This window comes from Microcaecilia unicolor, chromosome 3, assembly GCF_901765095.1.
Source record: "Microcaecilia unicolor chromosome 3, aMicUni1.1, whole genome shotgun sequence".
NCBI classification, from domain to species: domain Eukaryota; kingdom Metazoa; phylum Chordata; class Amphibia; order Gymnophiona; family Siphonopidae; genus Microcaecilia; species Microcaecilia unicolor.
In genome coordinates, this window is record NC_044033.1 from 308,455,249 (window position 1) to 308,478,851 (window position 23,603).

A 23,603-nucleotide genomic window follows, 5' to 3' on the forward strand; every position below is an offset into this window, starting at 1 on the left:
TAAAATATATGTTCTCTCAGACTAAGCACCTGGAAATGCTTACATGCAGCGTGCATATAAACACACACCATCTTGTCGCTGCATGCACATATGTCATCTCTCAGTTGCGCATGCAGAACAGGCGTTACACATGGCAAAATCTTTATAAAATAACCCCTTCTGCCCTTATTTTACTCTGTACTATGTCTCGTCCCTGCCCGATCTCTCACTGTACTCTGCTGTTCTTTCTCTTTAAACATTATAGACCAGAAAGACAGGTAATACCCTGTGCTATGACATCCACTATTGGATTGGGAAGGACTCCTCCCAGGATGAACAGGGCTCTGCAGCCATCTACACCACCCAGCTGGATGACTACCTGGGAGGTAGCCCCGTGCAGCACCGGGAGGTGCAGGGCTTCGAGTCAGACTCCTTCAAAGGCTACTTCAAGCAAGGCATCATGTGAGTGAGATTCCCAAATGGCTCCTGCTCGTTCAGTCCCACTTCTGCCTTTCTATCTATGCACTTGTAGCTCCTGCTTTTCTTAGAGAAACTGCCACCACAGATCCCTGGCTGCAACATGGACGGGAATAGGAGTGGCTCTGACGGTCCCCAATGCCCTGGAGTAGGGCTTCTCCAGAACACATCAAGTCAGTCATAATGAATATGCATGAGATAAATGTATGCAAATCTATCTTGGGCATATTCGTTGTGGGTATCCTGAAAACCGTACAGGCTGGGTGTGCTCCGAGGACTGGAGTCATCTGGCTATCCCGTTACAGGGGTTCTCAATCCAGTTCAGAGGACACACCCAGCCAACCGGGTTTTCAGGATCTCCACAATGACTATACATGAGATAGATTTGCATACCCATCCCCACTGTATGCAGATCTATCTCAGGCATCCTCACTGTGGAGATCCTGAAAACCAGACTGACTTGGTGTGTCCTGAGGAGTGGGATAAGAACCTCTGCCTAATTACATATGCACTTGGAAATTAGTCCTCTGGTTGATCTTCCTCCAAGCTTCAGTATTCATTCCTCGTTGTTTAGTTACTCCATTTAGGATTTTAATTTTGTTGTCAGCAGAAGTGTTTTGTTTGATACAGGCTTTACCAAGTTCAGTCTTTGAGGGCCACAACCAGGCCATATTTTTAGGATATCCCCTATGAATATGCAGGAGAGGGATTTGCATACAGTGGAAGTAGTTGCATGCAAATCTCTCTCATGCATGTTCATTACTATACTACTAACAATCATTGTGCAATTGTAAAATTAACTCTACATTACTTTTTATTATCTTTACTAGAAAAACACATTTAACAAATACATTTAGAATAAACATTTAACTGGACCGTGGTTAAGGTACTATTCCCCATATGTCACAATTGTCTTAAATGACAAAAGTTAACAATATAATAGTTCAAAATAGTATGGCATTTGAGGCTGGCAAAAAAAATTTAAAAATTTTTTTTTAGGGTGGGAGGGGGTTGGTGACCACTGGGGGAGTAAGGGGAGGACATCCCCGATTCTCTCCGGTGGTCATCTGGTCAGTTTGGGCACCTTTTTGAGGCTTGGTCATGAAAAAAATGAACTAAGTAAAGTTGACCAAATGTTCGTCAGGGTCGCCCTTCTTTTTTCCATTATCTGCCGAGGACACCTATCTCTTAAGCACACCTCAGTCCTGCTTTCGCTATGGCTCCGACACGCCCCCATGAACTTTGGTCGTCCCTGCGACAGACTGCAGTTGAGGGTGCCCAAAATCGGCTTTCATTATGCCGATTTGGGCGACCCTGAGAGAAGGACGCCCATCTCCCGATTTGTGTCGGAAGATGGGTGCCCTTCTCTTTCAAAAATACCCCTGATTGCGTCTCTACATGACAGCATGTTTCGCAATATTCATCATGAGGAGACTAAACCACTACTGTTGAAACCTGCTTTCACTATCATCTCCATTAGGCAAGTCAACCACTGGGACCGCCCTAGAGCGGAAGCTCACCACCACCACTCTAGGGGGCCCCAGTGGTTAAATTGCCTAATGGAGATGGTAGTGAAAGCAGGTTTCAACAGTAGTGGTTTAGTCTCCTGATGACAGCAGGCAAAAGTAGAGGCTGACCAAAGACGAATCCACCACTGCAGATATTGTCCACCAGCCAAGATATATACAGTGGCAGCAGTGGGTGGGGAGCGGCAGGGTGGTGGAGTGGCAGCGGACTGAAATGTGCCCCCCCCCACACACTTTGGGCTCTGGCCCTCTCCCTCCTCGATGTCTGGCTACGCTCCTAAACGATTATAGGCAATCCAGAAAACATATTAAAACCTCTCTGTTTAAGAAATGTCTTTGTTAATCTCTCTATAATGGCTATTTGATTTACCGCTTATCAATATCATCTGTAATTCCTGAGGTATTGTCTCAGCCCTTCAAGTTATTAGTACCTCAGCTATAAACTGCTTAGAACTAACAAAGGTACAAGCAGTCTGACAGATCGAACCCTACACGGGCCGTGTTTCGGCACCCAAAGTCTTCATCAGGGGTTCTTAAATAAAACAGAAAATTCAATCATGATACATATAAAATAAATATCTGTAAAAACATAAAAGGACAAATGTTTCCTGTTTGTACTGTTAAATGTTAGGGCTGCCAATACCGAGTTACACTAACATCCTATATGGGAACCAATCACCTCCACTCAGTTACAGAATGGACTCCTACCTTGCAATCTTGAGGTGCCTAAATGGAAGTGCCCAGTTATACAATTACTGCCCTTGTGTATAGTAAACATGGGTCAGGCTTGTATGGCTCTAGGAGGGACTCGAGGGAGGTGCGGACTGACCATTGGTGCAATAGGGCAGTGCCCAAGGGCCCACATCAATAGGGAGCCTTCATCAATTTTAATCGCTTTTGATAGGTGGTTAGGGGCCCGTGACTCTTATTGCCCAGATCATCGTCAGTCCATCCCTGACTCAAGGACTGGATCTCCTTTCAGCACTTTGTGTTTTGATCTCTTATGATGCTGATCAGGTCCTTGCATGTTCCTGAGCGATGATCCATGGTTCCATATGGGTCAGAATGAAGTTTCTAATGAGTGGCTCATTATTAGATGGTCAGTTTGCACTGCTGTGCTACTTCTTGGGATGACGCATGACTTGCAAGAGTGAAAAACTCCTTCCTGCTCTCTTCTTTCTCTCTAGCTACAAGAAAGGGGGTGTGGCTTCAGGCATGAAGCATGTGGAGACCAACACGTATGATGTGAAGCGTCTCCTGCACGTGAAGGGCAAAAGGAGCGTAACAGCCTCGGAGGTGAGCAGAATAAGGCATCATGGAGTCATGTTCCCTTCATGGGAGGTGCTCCCTCCCAACCACAGGGAAGTGAAACTCTGAAAATTCCTGGGGTTTGTTTTTGACCATGGAGAAGTGTAACTTTGCAAAGGTTGGCCTGGCTCAGCCTCTGTTGTTTTGCAATCATGGATCTGTGACAGTAATTTGCATAGTTTTGCTTCTTACTACAGTTGGAAAGAAATGTTGGTCCTCCTAGGGGAGGGAGTATTACCTTAACTGCCTCAGTTTTCGGCCTACTCTTCCAGGTGGAGATGAGCTGGAACAGTTTTAACTTGGGAGATGTGTTCCTGCTGGACCTGGGCAAAGTCATAATTCAGTGGAATGGACCAGAAAGCAACACAAAGGAGAAACTGAAGGTATGTCTGTCAGGAGCTTAACCGAGATTGGATAGCAGAGCCGGTAGTGGGAGGCGGGGCTGGAGGTTGGGAGGCGGGGATAGTGCGGGGCAGACTTATACGGTCTGTGCCAGAGCCAGTGGTGGGAGGCGGGACTGAAGGTTGGGAGGCAGGGATAGCGCTGGGCAGACTTATACGGTCTGTGCCAGAGCCGGTGGTGGGAGGCGGGGATAGTGCTGGGCAGACTTATACGGTCTGTGCCCTGAAGAGCACAGGTACAAATCAAAGTAGGGTATACACAAAAGTAGCACACATGAGTTGTCTTGTTGGGCAGACTGGATGGACCGTGCAGGTCTTTTTCTGCCGTCATATACTATGTTACTATGTTACTATGTTAGAGGGGTCTCCAGCTTGAGGGACTGGGAGGTGTCCTTTACATTTTATGCACATTAGGGCTGCTTTTATAACAGAAGGCAACCATTAGGCAAGACCAGATATTTGCCTAGGGCAGAAGCTTCTGGGAGGCAGCAAATAGCAAGTGCATTTCAAAACAAACTAATAGATCCTGACAGCCACAAAGTCCTCAATGCATGCTTTCACCTGCAGGGAAGGTGGGAAATTTTCAAATAGCCCATTTGCCTTGCTAAATGACTTTTTGGAAATTGCACTCGTGTGTGTGTGTGTGTGTGGTGGGGAGAGGTTGTAGATTAGGGGTCTGAAAGTTAAGTGAATGTGGGGGGGGGGGGGGGGGATGAGGCTGAAGGTTCACTTAGAGGGGCATTTTCGAAAGGGACGTCCAAGTTTTGATGAGAACGTCCTCGCAAAACGTCCCCATCCAGGGGCGGGGAAACCCATATTTTCGAAACAAGATGGACGTCCATCTTTCGTTTCGATAATACGGTTAGGGACGCCCAAATCCTGAAATTTGGTCATCCTTAGAGGTGGTCGTCCCTAGACTTGGTCGTTTCTCATGTTCGGCGATAATCGAAACCAAGGACGTCCATATCAGAAACGACCAAATGCAAGCCATTTGGTCGTGGGAGGAGCCAGCATTTGTAGTGCACTGGTCCCCCTGACATGCCAGGACACCAACCGGGCACCCTAGGGGGCACTGCAGTGGACTTCATAAATTGCTCCCAGGTACATAGCTCCCTTACCTTGTGTGCTGAGCCCCCCAAAACCCACTACCCCCCAACTGTACACCACTACCATAGCCCTTACGGGTGAAGGGGGCACCTAGATTTGGGTACAGTGGGTTTCGGTTGGGTTTTGGAGGTCTTGCTGTTTCCTCCACAAATGTAACAGGTAGGGAGGGGATGGGCCTGGGTCCGCCTGTCTGAAGTGCACTGCAGTACCCACTAAAACTGTTCCTGGGACCTGCATACTGCTGTGATGGACCTGAGTTTGACATCTGAGGCTGGCATAAAGGTTGGCAGGACATATTTTTAAAGATGTTTTTTGAGGGTGGGAGGGGGTTAGTGACCTCTGGGGGAGTAAGGGGAGGTCATCCATGATTCCCTCCGGTGGTCATCTGGTTATTTTGGGCACCTTTTTGTGCCTTGGTCGTAAGAAAAACACGACCAGGTAAAGTCGTCCAAGTGTTCGTGAGGGACGTCCTTGTTTTTTTCGATTATGGGTGAAGGACGTCCAAGTGTTAGGCACGCCCAAGTCCCGCCTTCGCTACACCTCCGACACGCCCCCGTGAACTTTGGCCGTCCCTGCGACAGAAAGCAGTTGGGGATGTCCAAAATCGGCTTTCGATTATACCGATTTGGGCGTTTCTGTGAGAAGGACATCCATCTTCTGATTTGTGTCGAAAGATGGGTGTCCTCTTTCAAATATTAGTCCATTAGGGTACCTAATATCCTTGCACCAGTCCTGACAAGATGTCTAAATGTGAAGCCCAAAAAAGCAAATGTTTTAATCCCATTTTATCAAAGCAACATAGGAGCCCCTAGCCATTAACAACAGGGCTTCTGAACCCAGTCCTAGGGGCACACCTAGCCAGTCGGGTTTTCAGGATATCCAGAATGAATACACATAGGATAAATTTGCATGTACTGCCTCCATATTATGCAGATCTACCTCATGCACATTCATCATGGGTCTCTTGAAAACCTGATTGGTTGTGTGTGCTCCAAAGCAGGGGCATAGCCAGACCTTGAGGTGGAAGGGGGCCAGAGCCCAAGGTGGGAGGGGGGACATTTTGGCTGTGGCCCCTTCCGCTGCCTCACCGCCGCCCAGTGCTGCTGCTGTAACATCTTGGCTGGTGGGGATCCCCAATCCCCGCCAGCTGAAGACTTCGTCCAGCGCTGGTCTCTGGCGCTGCCGCATTGCCTGCCCTCACTAAAAGGAGCATACCAGACATGAGGGGAAGAGAGAGCAGGGCAGGCAATGCAGTGGTGCCACCGGAGACTAGCGCTGGATGAAGTCTTCAGCTGGTGCGGGTTGGAGACCCCCGCCGCCCAACCAGCAGCCCAGAGCAAATTTGGGGGGGGGCTCAGGCCCCCATGGCCCCACATAGCTACGCCACTGTTCCAAAGACCGGCTTGAGAATCACTGCTTTATAAATAGGTTCCGTGAAACAGCCCCAAGGCCAAGCACAGATTTACCGTTCCTCTGAAAAAGGTGTAGATGTGTGTGTGTACTCTATGCAGGTTCCTGCACATTTCATAAAATATTCAGTTGTATTGCAGTGCCGTCTCCTCTGTGCCCAAACTGTACCCCTGGGAATGCCTATCGGAGATCATGTGTAGACTAGGCACACTGTCTGTGTATCTACGTTAAAGGCTTGTATGCAGTCATTCAATTTTCAAAAGCCCTTTTCTGGCTTAAACATGGAAAAAGCTTTAACAGGGCAGTTCTTCTCCACAGCATGATTTTTGGGTTGTCTTTAGGGAATGCTGCTTGCCAAAGACATCCGTGACCGGGAGCGTGGCGGACGGGCAGAAATTGGGGTGGTGGAGGGGGACGCAGAACGAGCCTCCCCGGAGCTGATGAAGGTTCTGTTCAGCATGTTGGGAGAAAGGACAGCGCAACTCAATCCCCCGACACCTGATGAAGTCGCTGATTTGCAGCAGAAAGCTAACGTCACACTGTATCAGTAAGTGAGACCCTCCCACTGCATCAGTGAATGGGAATTGAGAGGGAATGCCAGATGCCATGCCACATCCCCGAGTGAATGATATTATTTCTCTTTGTCTAGTGTGTCAGACTCTGGAGGACGCATGCAGGTGAATGAAGTGGCCACAAGACCTCTGGTCCAGGATCTGCTGAACCATGATGTAAGGGTTAATATGTTAAGAGCACACAAGATTGCAAATATTTGTCATGCCTTCACATACCTACTTCAGAGATACACGAAGCATATGCACGGCTGACACCTATATATGCTATTTATTTAAAATGTTATTTCAATGATAACTCAATGTAAGTTGCATAAGCTATTTCCTTGTACCCAGAGAGCTTACATTTAAAAGGACCTCATCTCACTATTGGACTGATGCTTGCTGCAGTTTCAAGGCTTGTGGTATGTTGACTGAATGCACTTTGTCAGTGCTTGCAGTGTGTTTGGTGAGTCTACTTTGTCAGTGTTTACATGAATTGGTTGAATGCCTTTTTGCGTTGATTGCAGTGTGTTGGGTGAGTGCCCTTTTGCGTTGTTTGCAGTGTGTTGGGTGAGTGCCCTTTTGCACTGATTGCAGTGTGTTGGGTGAGTGCCCTTTGGCAGTGCTTGCAGTGTGTTGGATGAGTGAATTTTGTCAGTGCTTACAGTGGATTGGATGAGTCTACTTTGTCACTGCTTACAGTGGATTGGGTGAATTCCCTTTGTCAGTGCTTGCAGTGGGTTTGGTGAGTGGCCTTTGTCAGTGCTTGCAGTGGGTTGGATGAGTCTGCTTTGTCAGTGCTTGCAGTGGATTGAGCGAGTGTCCTTTGGCAGTGCTTGCAGTGGTTGGATGAGTTTGCTTTTCAGTGTTTGCAGTGGGTTGGGTGAGTGCCCTTTGGCAGTGCTTACAGTGGATTGAGAGAGTGCCCTTTGTCAATGCATGCAATGGGTTGGGTGAATGCCCTTTGGCAATGCTTGCAGTGGGTTGTCTGAATGCCCTTTGGCAATGCTTGCAGTGGGTTGGATGAGTGCATTTTGGCAGTGTTTGCAGTGGGTTATGTAGCTGTATCTACATTTCTTCTTTCGCAATTCTGGTCTTCCCAATCTCATGGCTAATATCCAGCTCCTCAGTAACTCCATATCTCTGGTCACTTCAGGACTGCTACATTCTAGATCAGGGGGGAACCAAGATCTACGTGTGGAAAGGAAAAGGAGCAACCAAGACAGAGAAGCAGACAGCCATGTCCAAAGCACTGGTACGTCAACAGCCGGCCTTCCTAGCTAATGTTCTGCTTTACTTAAGTGGGTGTTTTATAGAGGAGGCTTCAGCGCATGATGCATGCTCACTCTGTTCTCCACACTGTCTTTGGGGGAATCCAGGAGTTCATAAAGATGAAGGCATATCATCACAGTACCAATGTGGAAACCGTCAACGATGGTGCTGAATCAGCCATGTTTAAACAACTTTTCCAGAAGTGGACAGTCAAGGACCAGGCAGTTGGGCTGGGAAAGACCTATAGTGTCAGTAAAGTTGGTAAGTAGAGGTTGCATTTATAAACAAAGAAAATCACATGCCCTGTAAATATTGCCAGGACTACTACTACTACTACTATTTAGCATTTCTATAGCGCTACAAGGCATACGCAGCGCTGTACAAACATAGAAGAAAGACAGTCCCTGCTCAAAGAGCTTACAATCTAGGACCCCTCAATGAACTGTATTAAATGTAAGGATGAGCAAAATTGTATTCAGATTTATGGATGCTCTTAAATGGAAATTTCTAGAAAACATTAAAATAGCAATACTGTTCCAAACCTTTTTTACTGTCTTCATATTTATATTAACAATCCCTGCAACTAACCATAAGATAGTTAAAAAATGTAGAGCTAAAATAAAATCTTGTGACGAAACACATTAATACAACCCTTCTGAAGGACACCTACATAGAGGCAGCTGATAGGAGTCTATTCTAAGAAAGAAAGTAGTTGCCTTTACAGAATACTTGTGTAAGAAATTAGATAACTTGTGTATAACTTAGCCATGAGTTCTTATGCCAGACATAAGGCTGGTGCAAACATGTGTGCCTATGTTTCAGAGACAAATGAGCATAACTTATATTCAAAAGGTACAACACATCACTTTGCAGCCCACTCAAGCCCTTCCCAGACACTGATTTTAGGTACGCCCAACCCTCAAACTGCGTGGTATCAAAGATACACGTCTATTAATAGAACAGCACGCAGGCTTATAAACGCCTAAATCTCAGACTACATGCTATCGAAGATATGCATGTATTTGTAGAATGGCGTGGAGGCCTATAAATGCCCAACCCTCAAAGGTCATGCTTTCAAAGATACATACGTATTTACAGAACAGCGCTCAGGTATATAAACATCCAATCCTCAAACTGCGTGCTATCAAAGATAGACGAGGATTCATAGAATGGCATGCAGGCTTATAAACCCCAAACCCTCAAACTGCATACAAGCAAAGATACGCATGTATTTATAGAACGGCATGAAAGCGCATAAACGTCCAACCCTCAAACTCCATGCTATCAAAGATATGAGTGTATTTATAGGGTAACACATAGGCAAATAAATGCTCAACCCTCAAACTGCGAGCTATCAAAGATACGTATGTATAAATGCCCAACCCTCAAACACAGTGCTATGAAAGGTATGTGTGTATTTATAGAATGACATGCAGGCGGATAAACTCCCAACCCTCAGACTGCGTACTATCAAAGGTAGGCGTGTATTTATAGAGTGGCATGTAAGAATATAAGTGCCCAACCTTCAAACTGCGTGCTGTCAAAGCTGCGCTCATGTTTATAGAGCAGTGTGCAGGCATATCTTTGTTGTATATACACATGTGTACGTATATGCCGTTATTTTGATGTTGCTGGTTCATATATGTAGGTGCCTTCTTTATAGCGTTACCTCCTCAGATTGTATTTTTATAACACTGCCCCTGTAAAAACTCTCTGAAAGCACCCATTTTATGCCTGCATAAAGCAGGGGCGTAGCCAGACCTTGGCGGGAGGGGGATCCAGAGCCTGAGGTGAGGGGGCACATTTTAGCCCCCTCCCGCCACTTTCGACCCCCCGAACCTCCGCCGCCGCCAGGTGCCAGCCGAAGTCCTCTTCAGCATGCTCACTGATCTGTTTCTGTGAGTCCTGACTCCTGATGTCATGCAGGACGTCAGGAGACAAGACTTACAGAAACAGACCAGCGAACGTGCTGGAGACTGGCACTGAAGAGGACTTTGGCTGGCGGGGGGGTTGGAGATTCCCGCCAACAAAGGTACCTGGCGGCGGTGGGGGGGGGGGGTCGAAAATGGCGGGGGAGGGTTGGCGATGGGGGGATCAAAGGAAGAGGGGGCCAGGGCTAAATCTGTGGGGGCCCATGCCCCCATGGCCCCCACCTAGCTACGCCGCTGGCATAAAGGTAACACAGGCTCCTTTAATAATCCTTGGAAACGAAGACATTTTCTTAGACAGATGTACACCTGCTCTGAGGCAGACAGAAATGTGTGCGTGCATGCAGAGATGGGTTTGTTACTTTTTAAAGTACTTAAGCAAAAAGTAAAAGTACTGGCTTCAGAAGTTGTGAAGTAAAAGTAGAAAGTCTTATCCAAAAATAATATTCAAGTAAAAGTAATAAAGTACAGCTCTTAAAACTATTTTTTAGTACAAAGCAAATAGTATTCTTAACAAGTTGGACCACAGAATCTAGCATGTTTACAATCTAACTTCTTGGGGGTCACACAAGGTCCTTCCTACAAAAAAAAAAAAAAACAACACCCTGAACATCAATACACCTATTCAGGGCCTCCATAGCCGCTGCCCCCCTCCACTTGGGCTGCTGTCTCCACTGCCTTCCCTCTTCTTGAGCCGCTGCCACCGCCCCCATACTTGGGCCGCTGCTGCCCCTACCCCTTACCTTTCTGCATCTGCTCCTCCCTCGGTCTGTCATTCTCCTGCTCCTGTGTGCCAGGACCCCAGGACCTGGTTATCACGTTAACACAATCACCCGGGTCTCGAGCTTCTGCCTGCCTCCGGAAACCATGCCAGCGCCGGGCCCTGGGAATCTTGTTCCACCTCTCTGTGGCCTTGCACATATTGGAAATCAAAGTAAGCTGAATTAGTACAGATCAGTCCTACACAGACACTTGATGCTAACAAAATACCCAGCCCTTTTCACACATGAGCAGAGGTAGCCCCTCATGAAATATGGAATAAGTAACCACAAACTAACAATGGAAATACGTAGACAAAAATTAAACAAAACCCCAAGAAGCCATACTCTGCATACAATGCAGAACCAAAGAAACAGAAACAGATGTAAATTTTAAAAAACTTACATACTCCAATTGCTTGAGCACCCACAATATTGAGCAAACCCTTTGACTGTGTCCGAGGTGCCCTGCCACTGTCGACTCTGCCCCCAGATCCCCTCCCAACTAGAAACTCCCACTCCCTCCCTCCCGAAATGCATTTTCTGGGGGGGGGGGGGGGGGGGGAGGAGGGTCACGTGATGTAGCCAACCTAAGCAGATGTGGGAAAGTGAAGCTCCACTGTTGTCCTCAGAAAAACTGCTTACATCGATGTTGTACTTTACCTCATTGAGGCTGTATATAGTGGAGGAGAGAGGCGTTTGTGCTCTCGTTCTCCACAACAGTGTTTTTTGATAGTTGGGAGTCCAGGAATGTCGATCAAGCCCGAGAAAGGACTGAAAGATAAATCTAAGTCCCCTGCAACAAAGATAGCGCAGGAACAGGCAGCGTTCACGGTCCCGGCAGAGGACTGGGTACAGGAAATTACACACTTGTTCTCAGCTGCTTTGGTGGACAGCTTAAATAAACTCCAATTGGCTGTCGAAGAATTGAATGAAAAGTTTGATTCCACAAGTTGGAGAATCTCTGAAGTAGAGCATCGGGTCTCGGCACAAGAAGAAGCTAGCACCTATATGGCACAGCAGTTGACTGACTTGCGCAGGGAGACCACCGAGCTTCAAACTAAATTTGAAGAGCCGAAAATAGACAGAGGAGAAATCTTCCTGAATCGGTAAAAGATGCGGATCTCAATCAGATCTTTAGCAAATGGACACCTGAAAAGCTGGGTCTGAGTACAGAGGATGCGCAGTATGGTTGCAAGCAGGCTCACCTGATTGGAGCTAAGTTGTATGACCATAACAGGCCTCGCTCGGTGATCGCCCGATTCCTGAACTGGCGAGAGAAAGAAGTGCTACTATGGGCCTACAGAAGAGCGGGCCCGCTAGAATATGAGAGATCAAAACTCCTGCTATTTAATGATTACTTGGTCCACATGGTGGTGCAGAGGAAGCTGATACCTCCATATTGCTCAGAACTGCACCAGCGGGGAGTTCAGTTTGCACTGGTGTTTCCAGCAAAGTTGCGCATATGGTATGCTGGAAAAACTGTAATCCTGCAAACTGTAGAGGAAGCAAGAACATTTCTGGACACTTTGAATAAGTCCTGGTGTTTGGTTCCTCACTTCTATAATGATAAGGATTTCCAATTATTTTTGAGGGCTAAATGGGTTGAGTATTGTGCTGGCAATGATACTCCTGATGTGGATTCAGTGGGGTTTTGGAATGCCTCTAAGGCAGTACTCTGGGGGCATATAATTTCTTATGTTTCTCATCAAAAGAAGGAATGGGAGACAGAGCTCATCGCCTTAACACAACAACTTAACACCTTTCATAGAACTCATATAAGGACATTAGATAACAACTCTAAGATGGCTTATCAGGAGCTCAGGTGGAAGATTGAGGTCTTCCTCAATAAAAAAGATGAGCAGTCATTATATTACCAGGGAAAACAGGTAAACTTCTTGCTGCCCTGGTTTGGCTTCCCAAAAAGAAGCACTTGATCACCACTATAAAGGATGGTCGAAGGCGGAAGTACAATACTGAAGCCCAGTTCATGGATCAATTTGTTCATTATTATCGTGCTTTGTATGGCTGGAAGGTGTTGTCTTCTGATGACCTAACTGCCTTATTTCAGGGAATAGATTTGCCCACTTTTAGGGTAGATCAGTTACAAGCCTTGAGTGCACCTCTTATGGAGGCAGAGTTGTCCATTAGTATTAAAGTCCTTAAACTTACTGAAGCCCCAGGGCCTGATGGTTTTGGTCCAGAATACTATAAGATCCCCCAGGAATCAGTAGTAGTTAAACCCTTGTGCATCTGGGGTACAAGATAACTTGGCTCATGTGGTTTTACTTCCCAAACCGGGAAAAGATCCTGGGCAGGTGGGGTCCTACAGACTTATTTCTCTCCTGAACTAAGATCTGAAACTACTGACAGTGACATTGGCATGGTGCCTTAATGCCTTCCTTCCTCAGCTTATACACCATGACCAGGTGGGTTTTGTCCCTGGGCGTTATGCCTCAATGAGCTTAATGAAGGTGCTTGGAGTGATAAGCATCCACAGGGGGAGCGGTAGTATGGCGGCGATTATGAGGTTGGATATGGAAAAAGCATTTAACAGCATTTCCTGGGAATATCTTTTTTGGGTTATGGACTGCTATGAGATGGTAGCTAGGTTTCCTGCATGGGTTCAGGCACTCTATAAGAGACCATGTGCATGCCTTCTGATTAATGGGAAATTGATGGCTCCCTTTGAGTTGCAGAGGGGTACAAGACAAGGGTGTCCTTTGTCCCCACTCTTGTTCTTGTTCGCCATTGAACCCTTGGCTGTCAAGATCAGGACTACAGATACTATACAGAGGTTGCTTTTAGGAGACCTGGAACACCGCATCAGCCTTTTTGCTGACGACATTTTGTTGTATTTGAACCAGGTGCAGCTTCATCTGGACCCGGCCTTGGAAATAGTTAGGCCTTTCAGGATAGTTTTTGGCCTTTGAGTTAACTGCAATAAATTGGAACTTCTTATGCTGACGGGGGGGGGGGGGGGGGGGGGGGGGGGGGGGGGGGAGTGCGAAGCCATGGCATGTTATGTTGACTACCACTACCAAGCCCTTTTTCACTCTAATATATTACATCAGACCGAGAATAGTGGAAAGCTGTGTCAGACATGGAAGGACTTGCCTTTGTCCCTTTTTGGCTGTATTGCTTTGGTCGAGATGATCATGGTGCCTAAGTTACTATATCCTCTTCAAACTATGCCAGTTTGGTTGATCCCAGATCCTTATTAAGTCCTGTTTGTTGGGTGTCACTCTGGGTTTTCTAACTCATTATAAAACATAAAGCTGTATTTCTCTGTTTATTACCCTCCTCTCACCTACCAACACCCATTCTGTTAGAATATCAATGAAATGCTTTGATGTCCCCATGCATACCCCCACCCTCCCACTCTGTCAGACTGTCAAAGTAATGCTTTGATGTTTCTCTCATAAATACTATCTGCTACCACATTTGCTTATTTCCGATCTGAGGAAGAAGGGCAACCTTCGAAAGCTAATCAAGAAATGTATTAAGTTATGTCCAATAAAACAGGTATCATCTTATTTTCTTTTCCATGTTTTATTTTGTAAGATGAAATAAAAATGCTACCAACAAGCATGCAGCAGCAGATGGGCTCCGCAGGGAGATGGTTTCAACTTTTGACATCATACCATCTCCTGTCTTAATCCAATCTCCTTGGGATGACCTCTTTAAATTGCTGAGATAGGACAATCACAGCTGGAATTTACATATTTGTCTCAAGATGGCGCCACTGCCCTACTGGCTTTAGAGGCCAATGACTCTAAACACATTTTGCTCTTCTATGCCTGGCAGAAGATGACAAAAATTGGGCAACCACAAGATTTACAAAATAAAATTTTGAAGGATTAGGGGAGGGGTGTATCATGGAATCCAGGCTTCACAAAATTTCATCTGCACTTCCTGTCCTGAAAATAAAATATCAATGCCTCGTTGCATAATTTAACATATATTTTTACTTTCCATTTTTAAAGTGAAGCTCAGACAAAGCAGGACACAATCGGTAATATTAAAAACAAATCACAATCAATATAGCACACTGGAATATAAAGAACGGTTACCAACTAGTTCTTTATATTCCAGTGTGCTATATTGATGAATATATGTAAACCGCTTTGAATGTAGTTGCAAAAACCTCAGAAAGGCGGTATATCAAGTCCCATTTCCCTTCCCCCCTTCTTTATATTCCAGTGTGCAATATTGATTGTGATTTGTTTTTAATATTACCAATTATGTTCCATCTTTGTGGGACAGGTTGGTTCAGTCCTGATTTTAAGCCATTGCAGGCAGGAACATCTAGTTTTGTCAGGGCTGGTGCTACCTATCTTGCTGTCCTGTGCAAATGATTTCTGTGCTGCCGTCCCTGCCCTCACATGCACAAGTCCTCCATGAATTGTAAGTGATCTCTGTATTCAGTAATAGCTTTCAATGTGTGAGCTCTGCTTACAGCTACAGCAGAGTTAGGGAGGAGAGAGGGGGAGGGTTGTCCCATGAGATGCGCTCATGAAATTTACCCTCTAAACAGACTTAAAAGCTGTTGTTACAAAATATTTCAAACCCAATAGAGAAGCCTCATGGCTGGTGGGTGTGTCCCGCTTACAAGAGAATTAATAATACTTCAGAAAAAAAAAAGTCAAATCAGCTACCACAATTCAAGTATTGCCCACATGTAAATTCTGTGTGGGAGACGTGTTCAGTTGAGAGGCTCTGAGGAGGTGGTGTGTCTGGCTTTTGGCTCATTGTGTCTTTTTTCTTATTCTTGGTCTTGTATGTGTTCTCTCTCTCTCTCTCTCTCTCTCTCTCTCTCTCTCTCTCTCTCTCTCTCTCTCTCTCTGGTGCTCTCATTGTTCTTTCTGTTCTTTTTCTCTCCTTTATATTTCTTTTCTTCATAGTAGATATTTTAACATTTTCTCTTCCATCTCTCTTTATACTCTCTGCTCTTCTTCCTCTTTGTCTCCTTTTTTCTGATTCCCATTTCCCATTCCTCCTTCTTTCTCCAGTGGAGGAGTGGCCTAGTGGTTAGGGTGGTGGACTTTGGTCCTGAGGAACGGAGTTCAATTCCCACTTCAGGCACAGGTACCTCCAAAGATCTCACTGTTCTCTCTATCCACCTCCAAAGATCTCACTGTTCTCCTCCCCATTCCAATCCTCCTTAAACTATGCTCTCTCTCCTCATCCCATTCCCCATCTGCAGCCACCAGGTGTCAGTTTCTCTCCTTCATGAGGCAAGTCTTGGGATGTGAGTCAAAATGAGCTTGTGGCTCATGCTGTGAGACTGGTCCCAGTTCTTGTAGGCAGAAAACACTATATTACTTATTACTTGCCACCTTTGTTGGTTGGGGAGAAAGGGAGCTATGGAGAAGGCAAGAAATGATGGCAGTGCCATAGTTAAAAGGAGCTTGGCAGCAGTATCAGCACTAGAATCACAGAAGAGGGGAGGAGTGAGAGAAGAGGTGGAGAGAATAAAAGTGAAAGTAGAGGTGCCAGGGCTCTAAGGGAGAGGATTGGAGACAGTAAAAATGGAGGTGTCAGGGCAGCGATGGAGATGGTGGGGGAGACTATGAGTGGAGATGTCAGGGCTGCAAAGGAGGAAGTGGGGGAAGAGTAAAAGTTCAGGAATCAAGGCTGCAAGGGAGGAGGTAGGGGAGACTAAGAGTGGAGGTATCAGGGCCAGGGGCGTAGCCAGACCTCACAGTAGGAGGGGGTCAGAGCCCAAGATTGGGGGCACATTTTGAGAGCCGCCCTCCCTCCCACCGCCACGCCTTGCCTCAACTCACCTCCTTGCCCCCCACCACCTCGCCTCCTTGCCGCTTCCCTTCACAAACAAATACCTTTGCTGGTGGGGGTCCCAGCATCAGCGTGCACAGGAGGAGCAAGAAGAAAGAAGAGCAGGTGGCAGGCAGCGAACGCAGCTGCGCCGGAGACCAGCGCCGAAGAAGGATTCAGCTGGCGGGGGTTGGGGACCCCTGCCAGCCAAACCAGGGGCCTGGATGAAATTTGTGGGGGCCCAGGCCCCTGTGGCCCCCCCATAGCTACGCCCCTGATCAGGCTGTGAGGGAGGAGGTAGGGGATAGTAAGAATGGAGGTGCCTGAGGTACGAGGGGGAGTAGGAATGGAAGTGTCAGGGCTTTGAGGTAGGAGGTGAAGGGAGGGGTCAGGGCTGTAAGGGAGGAGGAGGGGAATAGGAAGAGTGTTAGATTGGCAATGGAAGTGTTGATGATAAACTGAATTGCACCAGGCCATCTCATCTGTGCAATGACACTCCCCATGGATTTGCCACCCCATGAGTTGCCCTTGCCCTGAACCTAGTATAAAACACTTTCTGTGAATCTGCATTGGCCACTTACAATGTGTTACTTTCTCTTTCAGCTAAAGTCTCACAGGAGAAGTTTGATGCCAGTGTACTGCATGCTAAACCAGAGGTGGCTGCCCAGGAGAGGATGGTAGATGATGGGAGCGGGAAACTGGAGGTAAGGAATAAAATGGCTTATTGTTGACATGCCATTGAACCATTTCCTGCATTCCTATAGGCTGAGACTAGCTATGTGACATCACTCATTCATAGGCCAGCTCTTCCAGCAGATAGGCTCATGCTAGGCATATAGAAGGCGATTTTCAGACCGTGAGTGTTAGACTGACTAACTCCCGCAGTCAACGCTGAATCTGGATATTCCATGCCGGGTCATTTCTGGTGACCAGCATTGAATATCCGGTTTATTTTTGGCCTTTTTCAAGATAACCTGCTAAATCGATGTTCAGACTTAGCCAGTTATCTTCAAACCAGCCAAAGACATTCTACGGTTTCACACAGCCAAATATGGCCAGAAAACTCGCTTTAAAAATTGACAGTTATATTGCGTGATATAACCGGCTAGCCACTGGCCACTACGTGATGATATTCAGGGGGGATAGCCAGTTAAGCGCTACTTAACCGGTCAACAGCTGTTCTAGCTGGTTAAATAGCACCAAATGTCTGGGTGGGGTGGGGTAGGGGAATAGCATTTTGCATCAAAGCCTATGATGTTGCATTAGTCTGCCTAATTGCTGACTTTTTATTGGCAGGACTTATAAACAGATGCCAAAGGTGGACCATCCCAAAAAGTGAGATTTACCACCTCGAACAGTGAGATTTTTTCAGATAGTGTATCTGTTGCATAAATCTAGAAAGATTTAAGTGTCATTTTGCTTTGCAAATTTAAAATAAAAGGCAGCCTCTGCAAGGATATAGTTAAAGAAGAGGCAATATGAGACAGTTTTCTAAGGAATTTTACAGATAAGCAAGTAGTTTACCTGCATACATTTTCTGAACGGTAAATTGCCCTCTGCTTAAATACTAAAAGTATGTTCAGAACGCATGTACTCATAGATGCAGGGAAAAGGGATGGGGGAGGGGCAGGAGGCTGCACTCCTGTTTTTTTCCTACTGATTGGGCTGCTCAGTGTGTTTTTTCTAGCGGAAAAAGGTGCTGGTACTCAAATGCCAGGCCACCCTTAAGGGGTGTGGTGATCACTGAGGGACCTACGCCACAATAGCCAGGCCCCCTGCAATTAGTCACAGAATCTATGACAAGGCAGAATTGGTATGTAGAGCCTGAGCTCTTTCATTAAAACTTGGGAACCATGGGTCAATTTTAGCAGACAATGGAAAAGGTGCCTGTACTCAGAACCCCCTCAAAAAAAGCCCTGGGGCTGCTTGACTTTTCTTATCCTACGCTTGCCTCTTGTGAAAGCAATGCACAGGGATTGAGGCTCTGAGGCCCTGCAAAAAAACCCGCCAGGTCACAGCAGGCGTTAGGGTGTTGGAAGAGAGGATTTCTCATGATTCTTTCTGCAAAATCTGCTGGTTTTAATTGCTTTTGGAAGCAGAAGGAAGACTGTGCAAGCCCTTAAGCGCTGGTCGTGAGAAACGAATATGCGCAAGTCACAGCAGACCCAAAAGTGAAAGCACACATTGGCGTCTGTTTCATGCATTTAAATATAAGCGTCAAACCAAAAAAAAAAAATTTGAAAACGCTTATATTAAGGCCGTATAAAACATGCCAATGTGTTCTTGATGTTCAGATTTTGCCAGACTCATTCGCACAGAAGCAGAGCTTACAGTGGAATTCTTCTGCGCATGTGCCAAGCACAATCCTCCTGCCAGTCTCCCTAATGCTCAAGGCTATGAATGCGCCTATAATTGCATCTCATTAGCGTTGAGCATTAGGGATTTGTTATTCGGTGCTGTTCTGGCAGTATTTTTATGGCGCTATTAGGATCAGCGCCAGAGTTTCGAGCATTGGCCTATGAGTGCGAGAATGAGTCTTCAAATGAGTGACACACTCCTAATTAGTGAGACTTGGCATCTCTGATTGTAATGTTGAACTCGGACATGGATGCACAGGCAATTTGAAGCAGCAATGAACGGTGGAGTCCTCTGAACACTGGTGTAACTTTTTCTTAGCTTACACGTTTCTCCTGGGATCTTCATATTTCTGGTTTTGTCTAAAGATATTTTGGGGCTGATATTCAGCTTGCAGCAGTCAGTGGTTTTAAACCCGCCGACCACCGTAGAAGGAGTCTAGCTTAGATATTCAATGCTGAGGCCATGTCTATGGACTGACATTGAATATCCAGGTCAGCTGCTGACCTGGGAATTATTTGGGTGCCAGCCAGTATTCAATGCTGACACCCACATAGCTAACCAGGCAAAGTTAGGGTTACCTTTTGTACGGTCTTATCTGTCTACATAGCTATGTAGGCACCAGCACTGACTATGACCATTGCCCACATAACTACTAGCTCCTCCCTGAGTTTGCCCATGGACCTGACCAGCCCAGCACTAACTGCACAGTGCTGTGGTGGCCAGAGGGGATATTCGGTGGTACTGTGTGGTAACGTGCTCAATGTGTAATTAAACTGTTGCCAGAGAATATAGTAAAAGCATTTAGCTTAGCAGGGTTTAAAAAGGGTTTGGCTAGCTTCCTAAAAGAAAAGTCCATAAGCCATTATTAAAATGGACTTGGGGAAAATCCACTGCTTATTTCTAGGATATAATACACAACCCACTAGTGGTAGAACATATAGTACTCTGTGCTGGTAATTACTAATTAGTGAAGGGGAAGTCTCATACGGTCACTTAGGTAATTTTTACCACCAAAATGGTGAGCCTATACTTCTTGACTATTTATAATCATCGACCATGGTTGGGGGCTGTCGATGCTTATAAATAGTCACGAAGTATAGGCTCACCATTTTGGTGGTAAAAATTGCCTAAGTGACCGTATGAGACTTCCCCTTCACTAATTAGTAATTACCAGCACAGAGTACTATATGTTCTACCACTGGGTTGTGTATTATATACTTGATATAGGTGGAACTTAGCCATCCATTTTTTGACAGTATTTCTAGGATAAGCAGCATAAAATGTATTGTACTGTTTTGGGATCTTGTCAGCTACTTGTGACCTGGATTGGCCACTATTGGAAAAAGGATACTTGGCTTGATGGACCTTCGGTCTGTCCCAGTATGGCAATACTTATGTACTTATGACTATCTAGGGACGGCCTGCTGAGTGAGGTTTAAGCAGTCAGGAGCCTCTCCTACCTTCTTCATCCCCATTGAATATAGACCCCATTATTTCTAAGGAAGTACAGAGTCTCTGTTATGCAATCGTTTTAGGTGCTTTTGCTGTTGTTTATATGTTTGGGGGGGGGGGGGTTTGGGTTAGGTGCATTTTGCTCAAGCGATAGCTCCTGTTGGGAAGGGTCTATCCATCCATCCATACACATAATTTGTTTGTACAAGGCAGGAGAAGCTTGGAGTAAGGAGCAAAGTGGAGGGGAAGCAAGAATCTGCCACCAGAAAAGGAAAAGTTCATTGTCTGCTGGCATTGAGCTGATCCCCCACCAGCTTACAAAGAGGGCCTTTGGATGCAGTGAAGCAAAGTGCCGACGGAGGACCCCAACTTTGGCCAGCAGAAGAAACGAGCCCTATTTTAGCTAATGAAGTGAGTCAGCAAGGACCCCAGAACTCACCAGCAGAAGAAAAGAGCTGGAACCCCAGTGAAACACTCTGTCTATCAGGAGGAAGTCAGTCCACCAGATGAAAAAGAATAGAGGGGGAGAGTGCAGAGGAGGGAGCAGTGCAAGGGGAAGAGGGAAGGGAAAAGTTGAGAGAGTGAGAAGAGGGGAGGGAGGACAGGGGAGAGAGTAGGAGAGGGACAAAGAATATAGAAAGGGGGAGGGGAATGGAAGACAAGGGGTGGGAAGCACCGGAAGTGAGTGCAAGAGGGCAGGGGAGAATGTATGAAGAGAACATAATGCCTATATATCAAAAGGCAGAAACATAAACCCAAACCAAACCTCAACCCCATCCTGATAAAAAGTTGGATGCCAGAAAACTGGATATAGTGGAATAAGAGAAAATTACCAGAATGGCACTGATTACAGAGCTGTCAGGTTCCAAGTGATTACTTGGTTAATCATATGATGAGTGAGAAGATCCTCAAGTAACAAGAAATGCAGTCTAAGACCATGAAAATGTGGCTGAAAGATACAGAACTACTTCCTGTTGTTTTGGGTACCACAGGCTTGATCAGAAAGAATTTTGAAACACACCTGGGTAAGTTGCCTATACATATTACATCTTATGAACTCCAGAGGGAGCTCTCTTTGAGATGATACAAGTTTTATAGCTGGAGGTAAATTTTGAGAGACTGAGATCATATTCCACGTACTCTGGCTTAGAAGTGAGGTTCATTCCTGTCATATTATGCGCAAAACTAACCCATTTGGAGAAACTGCCCCTCTGAGACACACTTTGCCATGTCTCTTCCCAAATGGTCCCCAACATAGATATGCATGAGTTTGCAAATGGTGAATGGAAAATAGGAAAATGCACCATCATATCTCATTATAAGCGTGCACGTCTCGACTTGTTTATATGTATTTTATTATTTTTATTTTCATAGATTATGAGTTTTTTTGATTAGCTTTTATTTATGTTTTTTTATGATGTTTTAATGTTTTTAAAATCATACATCGCCTAGATGTTTTGAGCATTATAGGTAATCAATCAATAAATGAATGAATGAATGAAATAAAATATTTCCTGTGTTTCTTCTTCAGCTATTTATGCTGTATTTTTGCTTTATGTGGAGTGGAACGGGTAGACGTGAATCATTTGTTTACTCTTTCCAAAAATACTAGGACTAGGGGGCGTGTGATGAAGCTACAAAGTAGTAAATTTAAAATGAATTGGAGAAAATATTTCTTCACTCAACGTGTAATTAAATTCTGGAATACATTCCAGAGAATGTGGTAAAGGCGGCTAGCTTAGCGGGGTTTTAAAAAGATCTGGACGGCTTCCTAAAGGAAAAGTCCATAGACCATTATTAAATTGACTTGGGGAAAATCCACTGCTTATTTCTGGGATAAGCAGCATAAAATGTATTGAACTTTTTCGGGATCTTGCCAGGTATTTGTGACCTGGATTGGCTACTGTTGGAAACAGGATGCTGGGCTTGATGGACTATTGGTCTGTCCCAGTGTGGCAATACTTATGTACTTAAGAAGATCCAGTTTGGACAAAGGGTTGAGGTTGTAACAGCTAGTGGTGGTGAGACCTGGGTTACATTTAAATTTAAGATGTTGGAAGTGGTTAAGCAGGAGGCACCACTTTGGTCTGTTCAGGAATGAAATAACATTGAGTAGGAAGAAGATTTTGTTTAGGTACCCTTAAATATCTACAGATATATTTGCCTGGTACTGCTGCCTCAGGGTATTGATGGAGAATGGTACTCTCTTCTATGGTCTGAAGAAGATATGTCTGACATTTCTGCTAACCCAATGACTGCTATCTGTGCTTGTGTCTAGGTCTGGAGGATCGAAAACCTGGAGCTGGTTCCAGTAGAAGCCGAGTGGGTTGGATTCTTCTATGGAGGGGATTGCTACTTGGTGTTGTACACGTACGAAGTAGGCAGGAAACTTCACTACATCCTCTACATCTGGCAGGTGAGCAGGTGACCGGCTTTCCAGACATTGAGACAATTCTCTTTTTAATGTTTACATTTTTATTGACCCCAGAGTTCCCTCCTGCTTCCTTAGGCTTCTAGCTCAACCTGACCCAGCCTGTGTTGGGCCATGAAACAGAAGCCTTCCTATGCATTTACCTAGAGATTTTCCCTCTGATTTCATATCCCCTACTACCATGGACTTCATGCCCAGTCCTTCAGGGCTACCAAGAGGTCAGGTTCTCTCATGAATATGCATGAGAGAGATTTGAATACAATGGGACTAGTAGGCATGCAAATCTCTCTCATGCATAATTCTTATGGATATCCTGAGAACCTGATATAGGTGGCCCTCAAGGACTGGGAGTGAAGACCAAGGCTTTATTGGCTCAGCCCAGCCATCGCAGCGACAGCCCTCAGCAAATGGCAGCTCTATCTGGAACCCAACTAACGTGAACTCTCTCACCAACAGGTATTACCATTACAGAATGAGTATCACTAACTCCTTCCAGGGATGTGAATGCTGCCTCTGCAACATCCTTGGTTGGTTCATACTGGGAAACAAACTCAGGTCTCCCACTGAAGCACTTCTAATCTATTCTTACTGCAAGATTTATAGGATCCTGTCAGAACAGGTACCATGGGAGTCTGGCATCTGGCTGTCCATGTGGGGCAGCAGCATAAATATGCAAATTGCAACAGGAGGGTTGGTTAGTCATGCTGAGTCACGTCCCACTGTTCTAAGTCACTCTGACTGTTGTGTATGTCTCTGCAGGTGCTAGCCAGTGCAGTATGGCATTCTGCAGCCCCAAACCTTGCAAATATTTATTAGAAAGGTAACAGAAATGTAAAGCACAGCCACAGAAAGATAATTATAATTATA

General features: G+C 45.6%; 1 protein-coding gene across 1 annotated transcript in view; it reads left to right on the plus strand.

Moving 5' to 3' along the window:
- Positions 1–23,603, plus strand: part of AVIL (advillin) — a 125,317-nt gene that overhangs the window by 60,510 nt on the left and 41,204 nt on the right. The window contains 9 exon segments of the mRNA XM_030198300.1: positions 245–441; positions 3,170–3,278; positions 3,563–3,673; positions 6,550–6,755; positions 6,858–6,936; positions 7,916–8,014; positions 8,139–8,292; positions 17,099–17,199; positions 22,584–22,721. Coding sequence (XP_030054160.1) covers positions 245–441; positions 3,170–3,278; positions 3,563–3,673; positions 6,550–6,755; positions 6,858–6,936; positions 7,916–8,014; positions 8,139–8,292; positions 17,099–17,199; positions 22,584–22,721 — 1,194 coding nt within the window.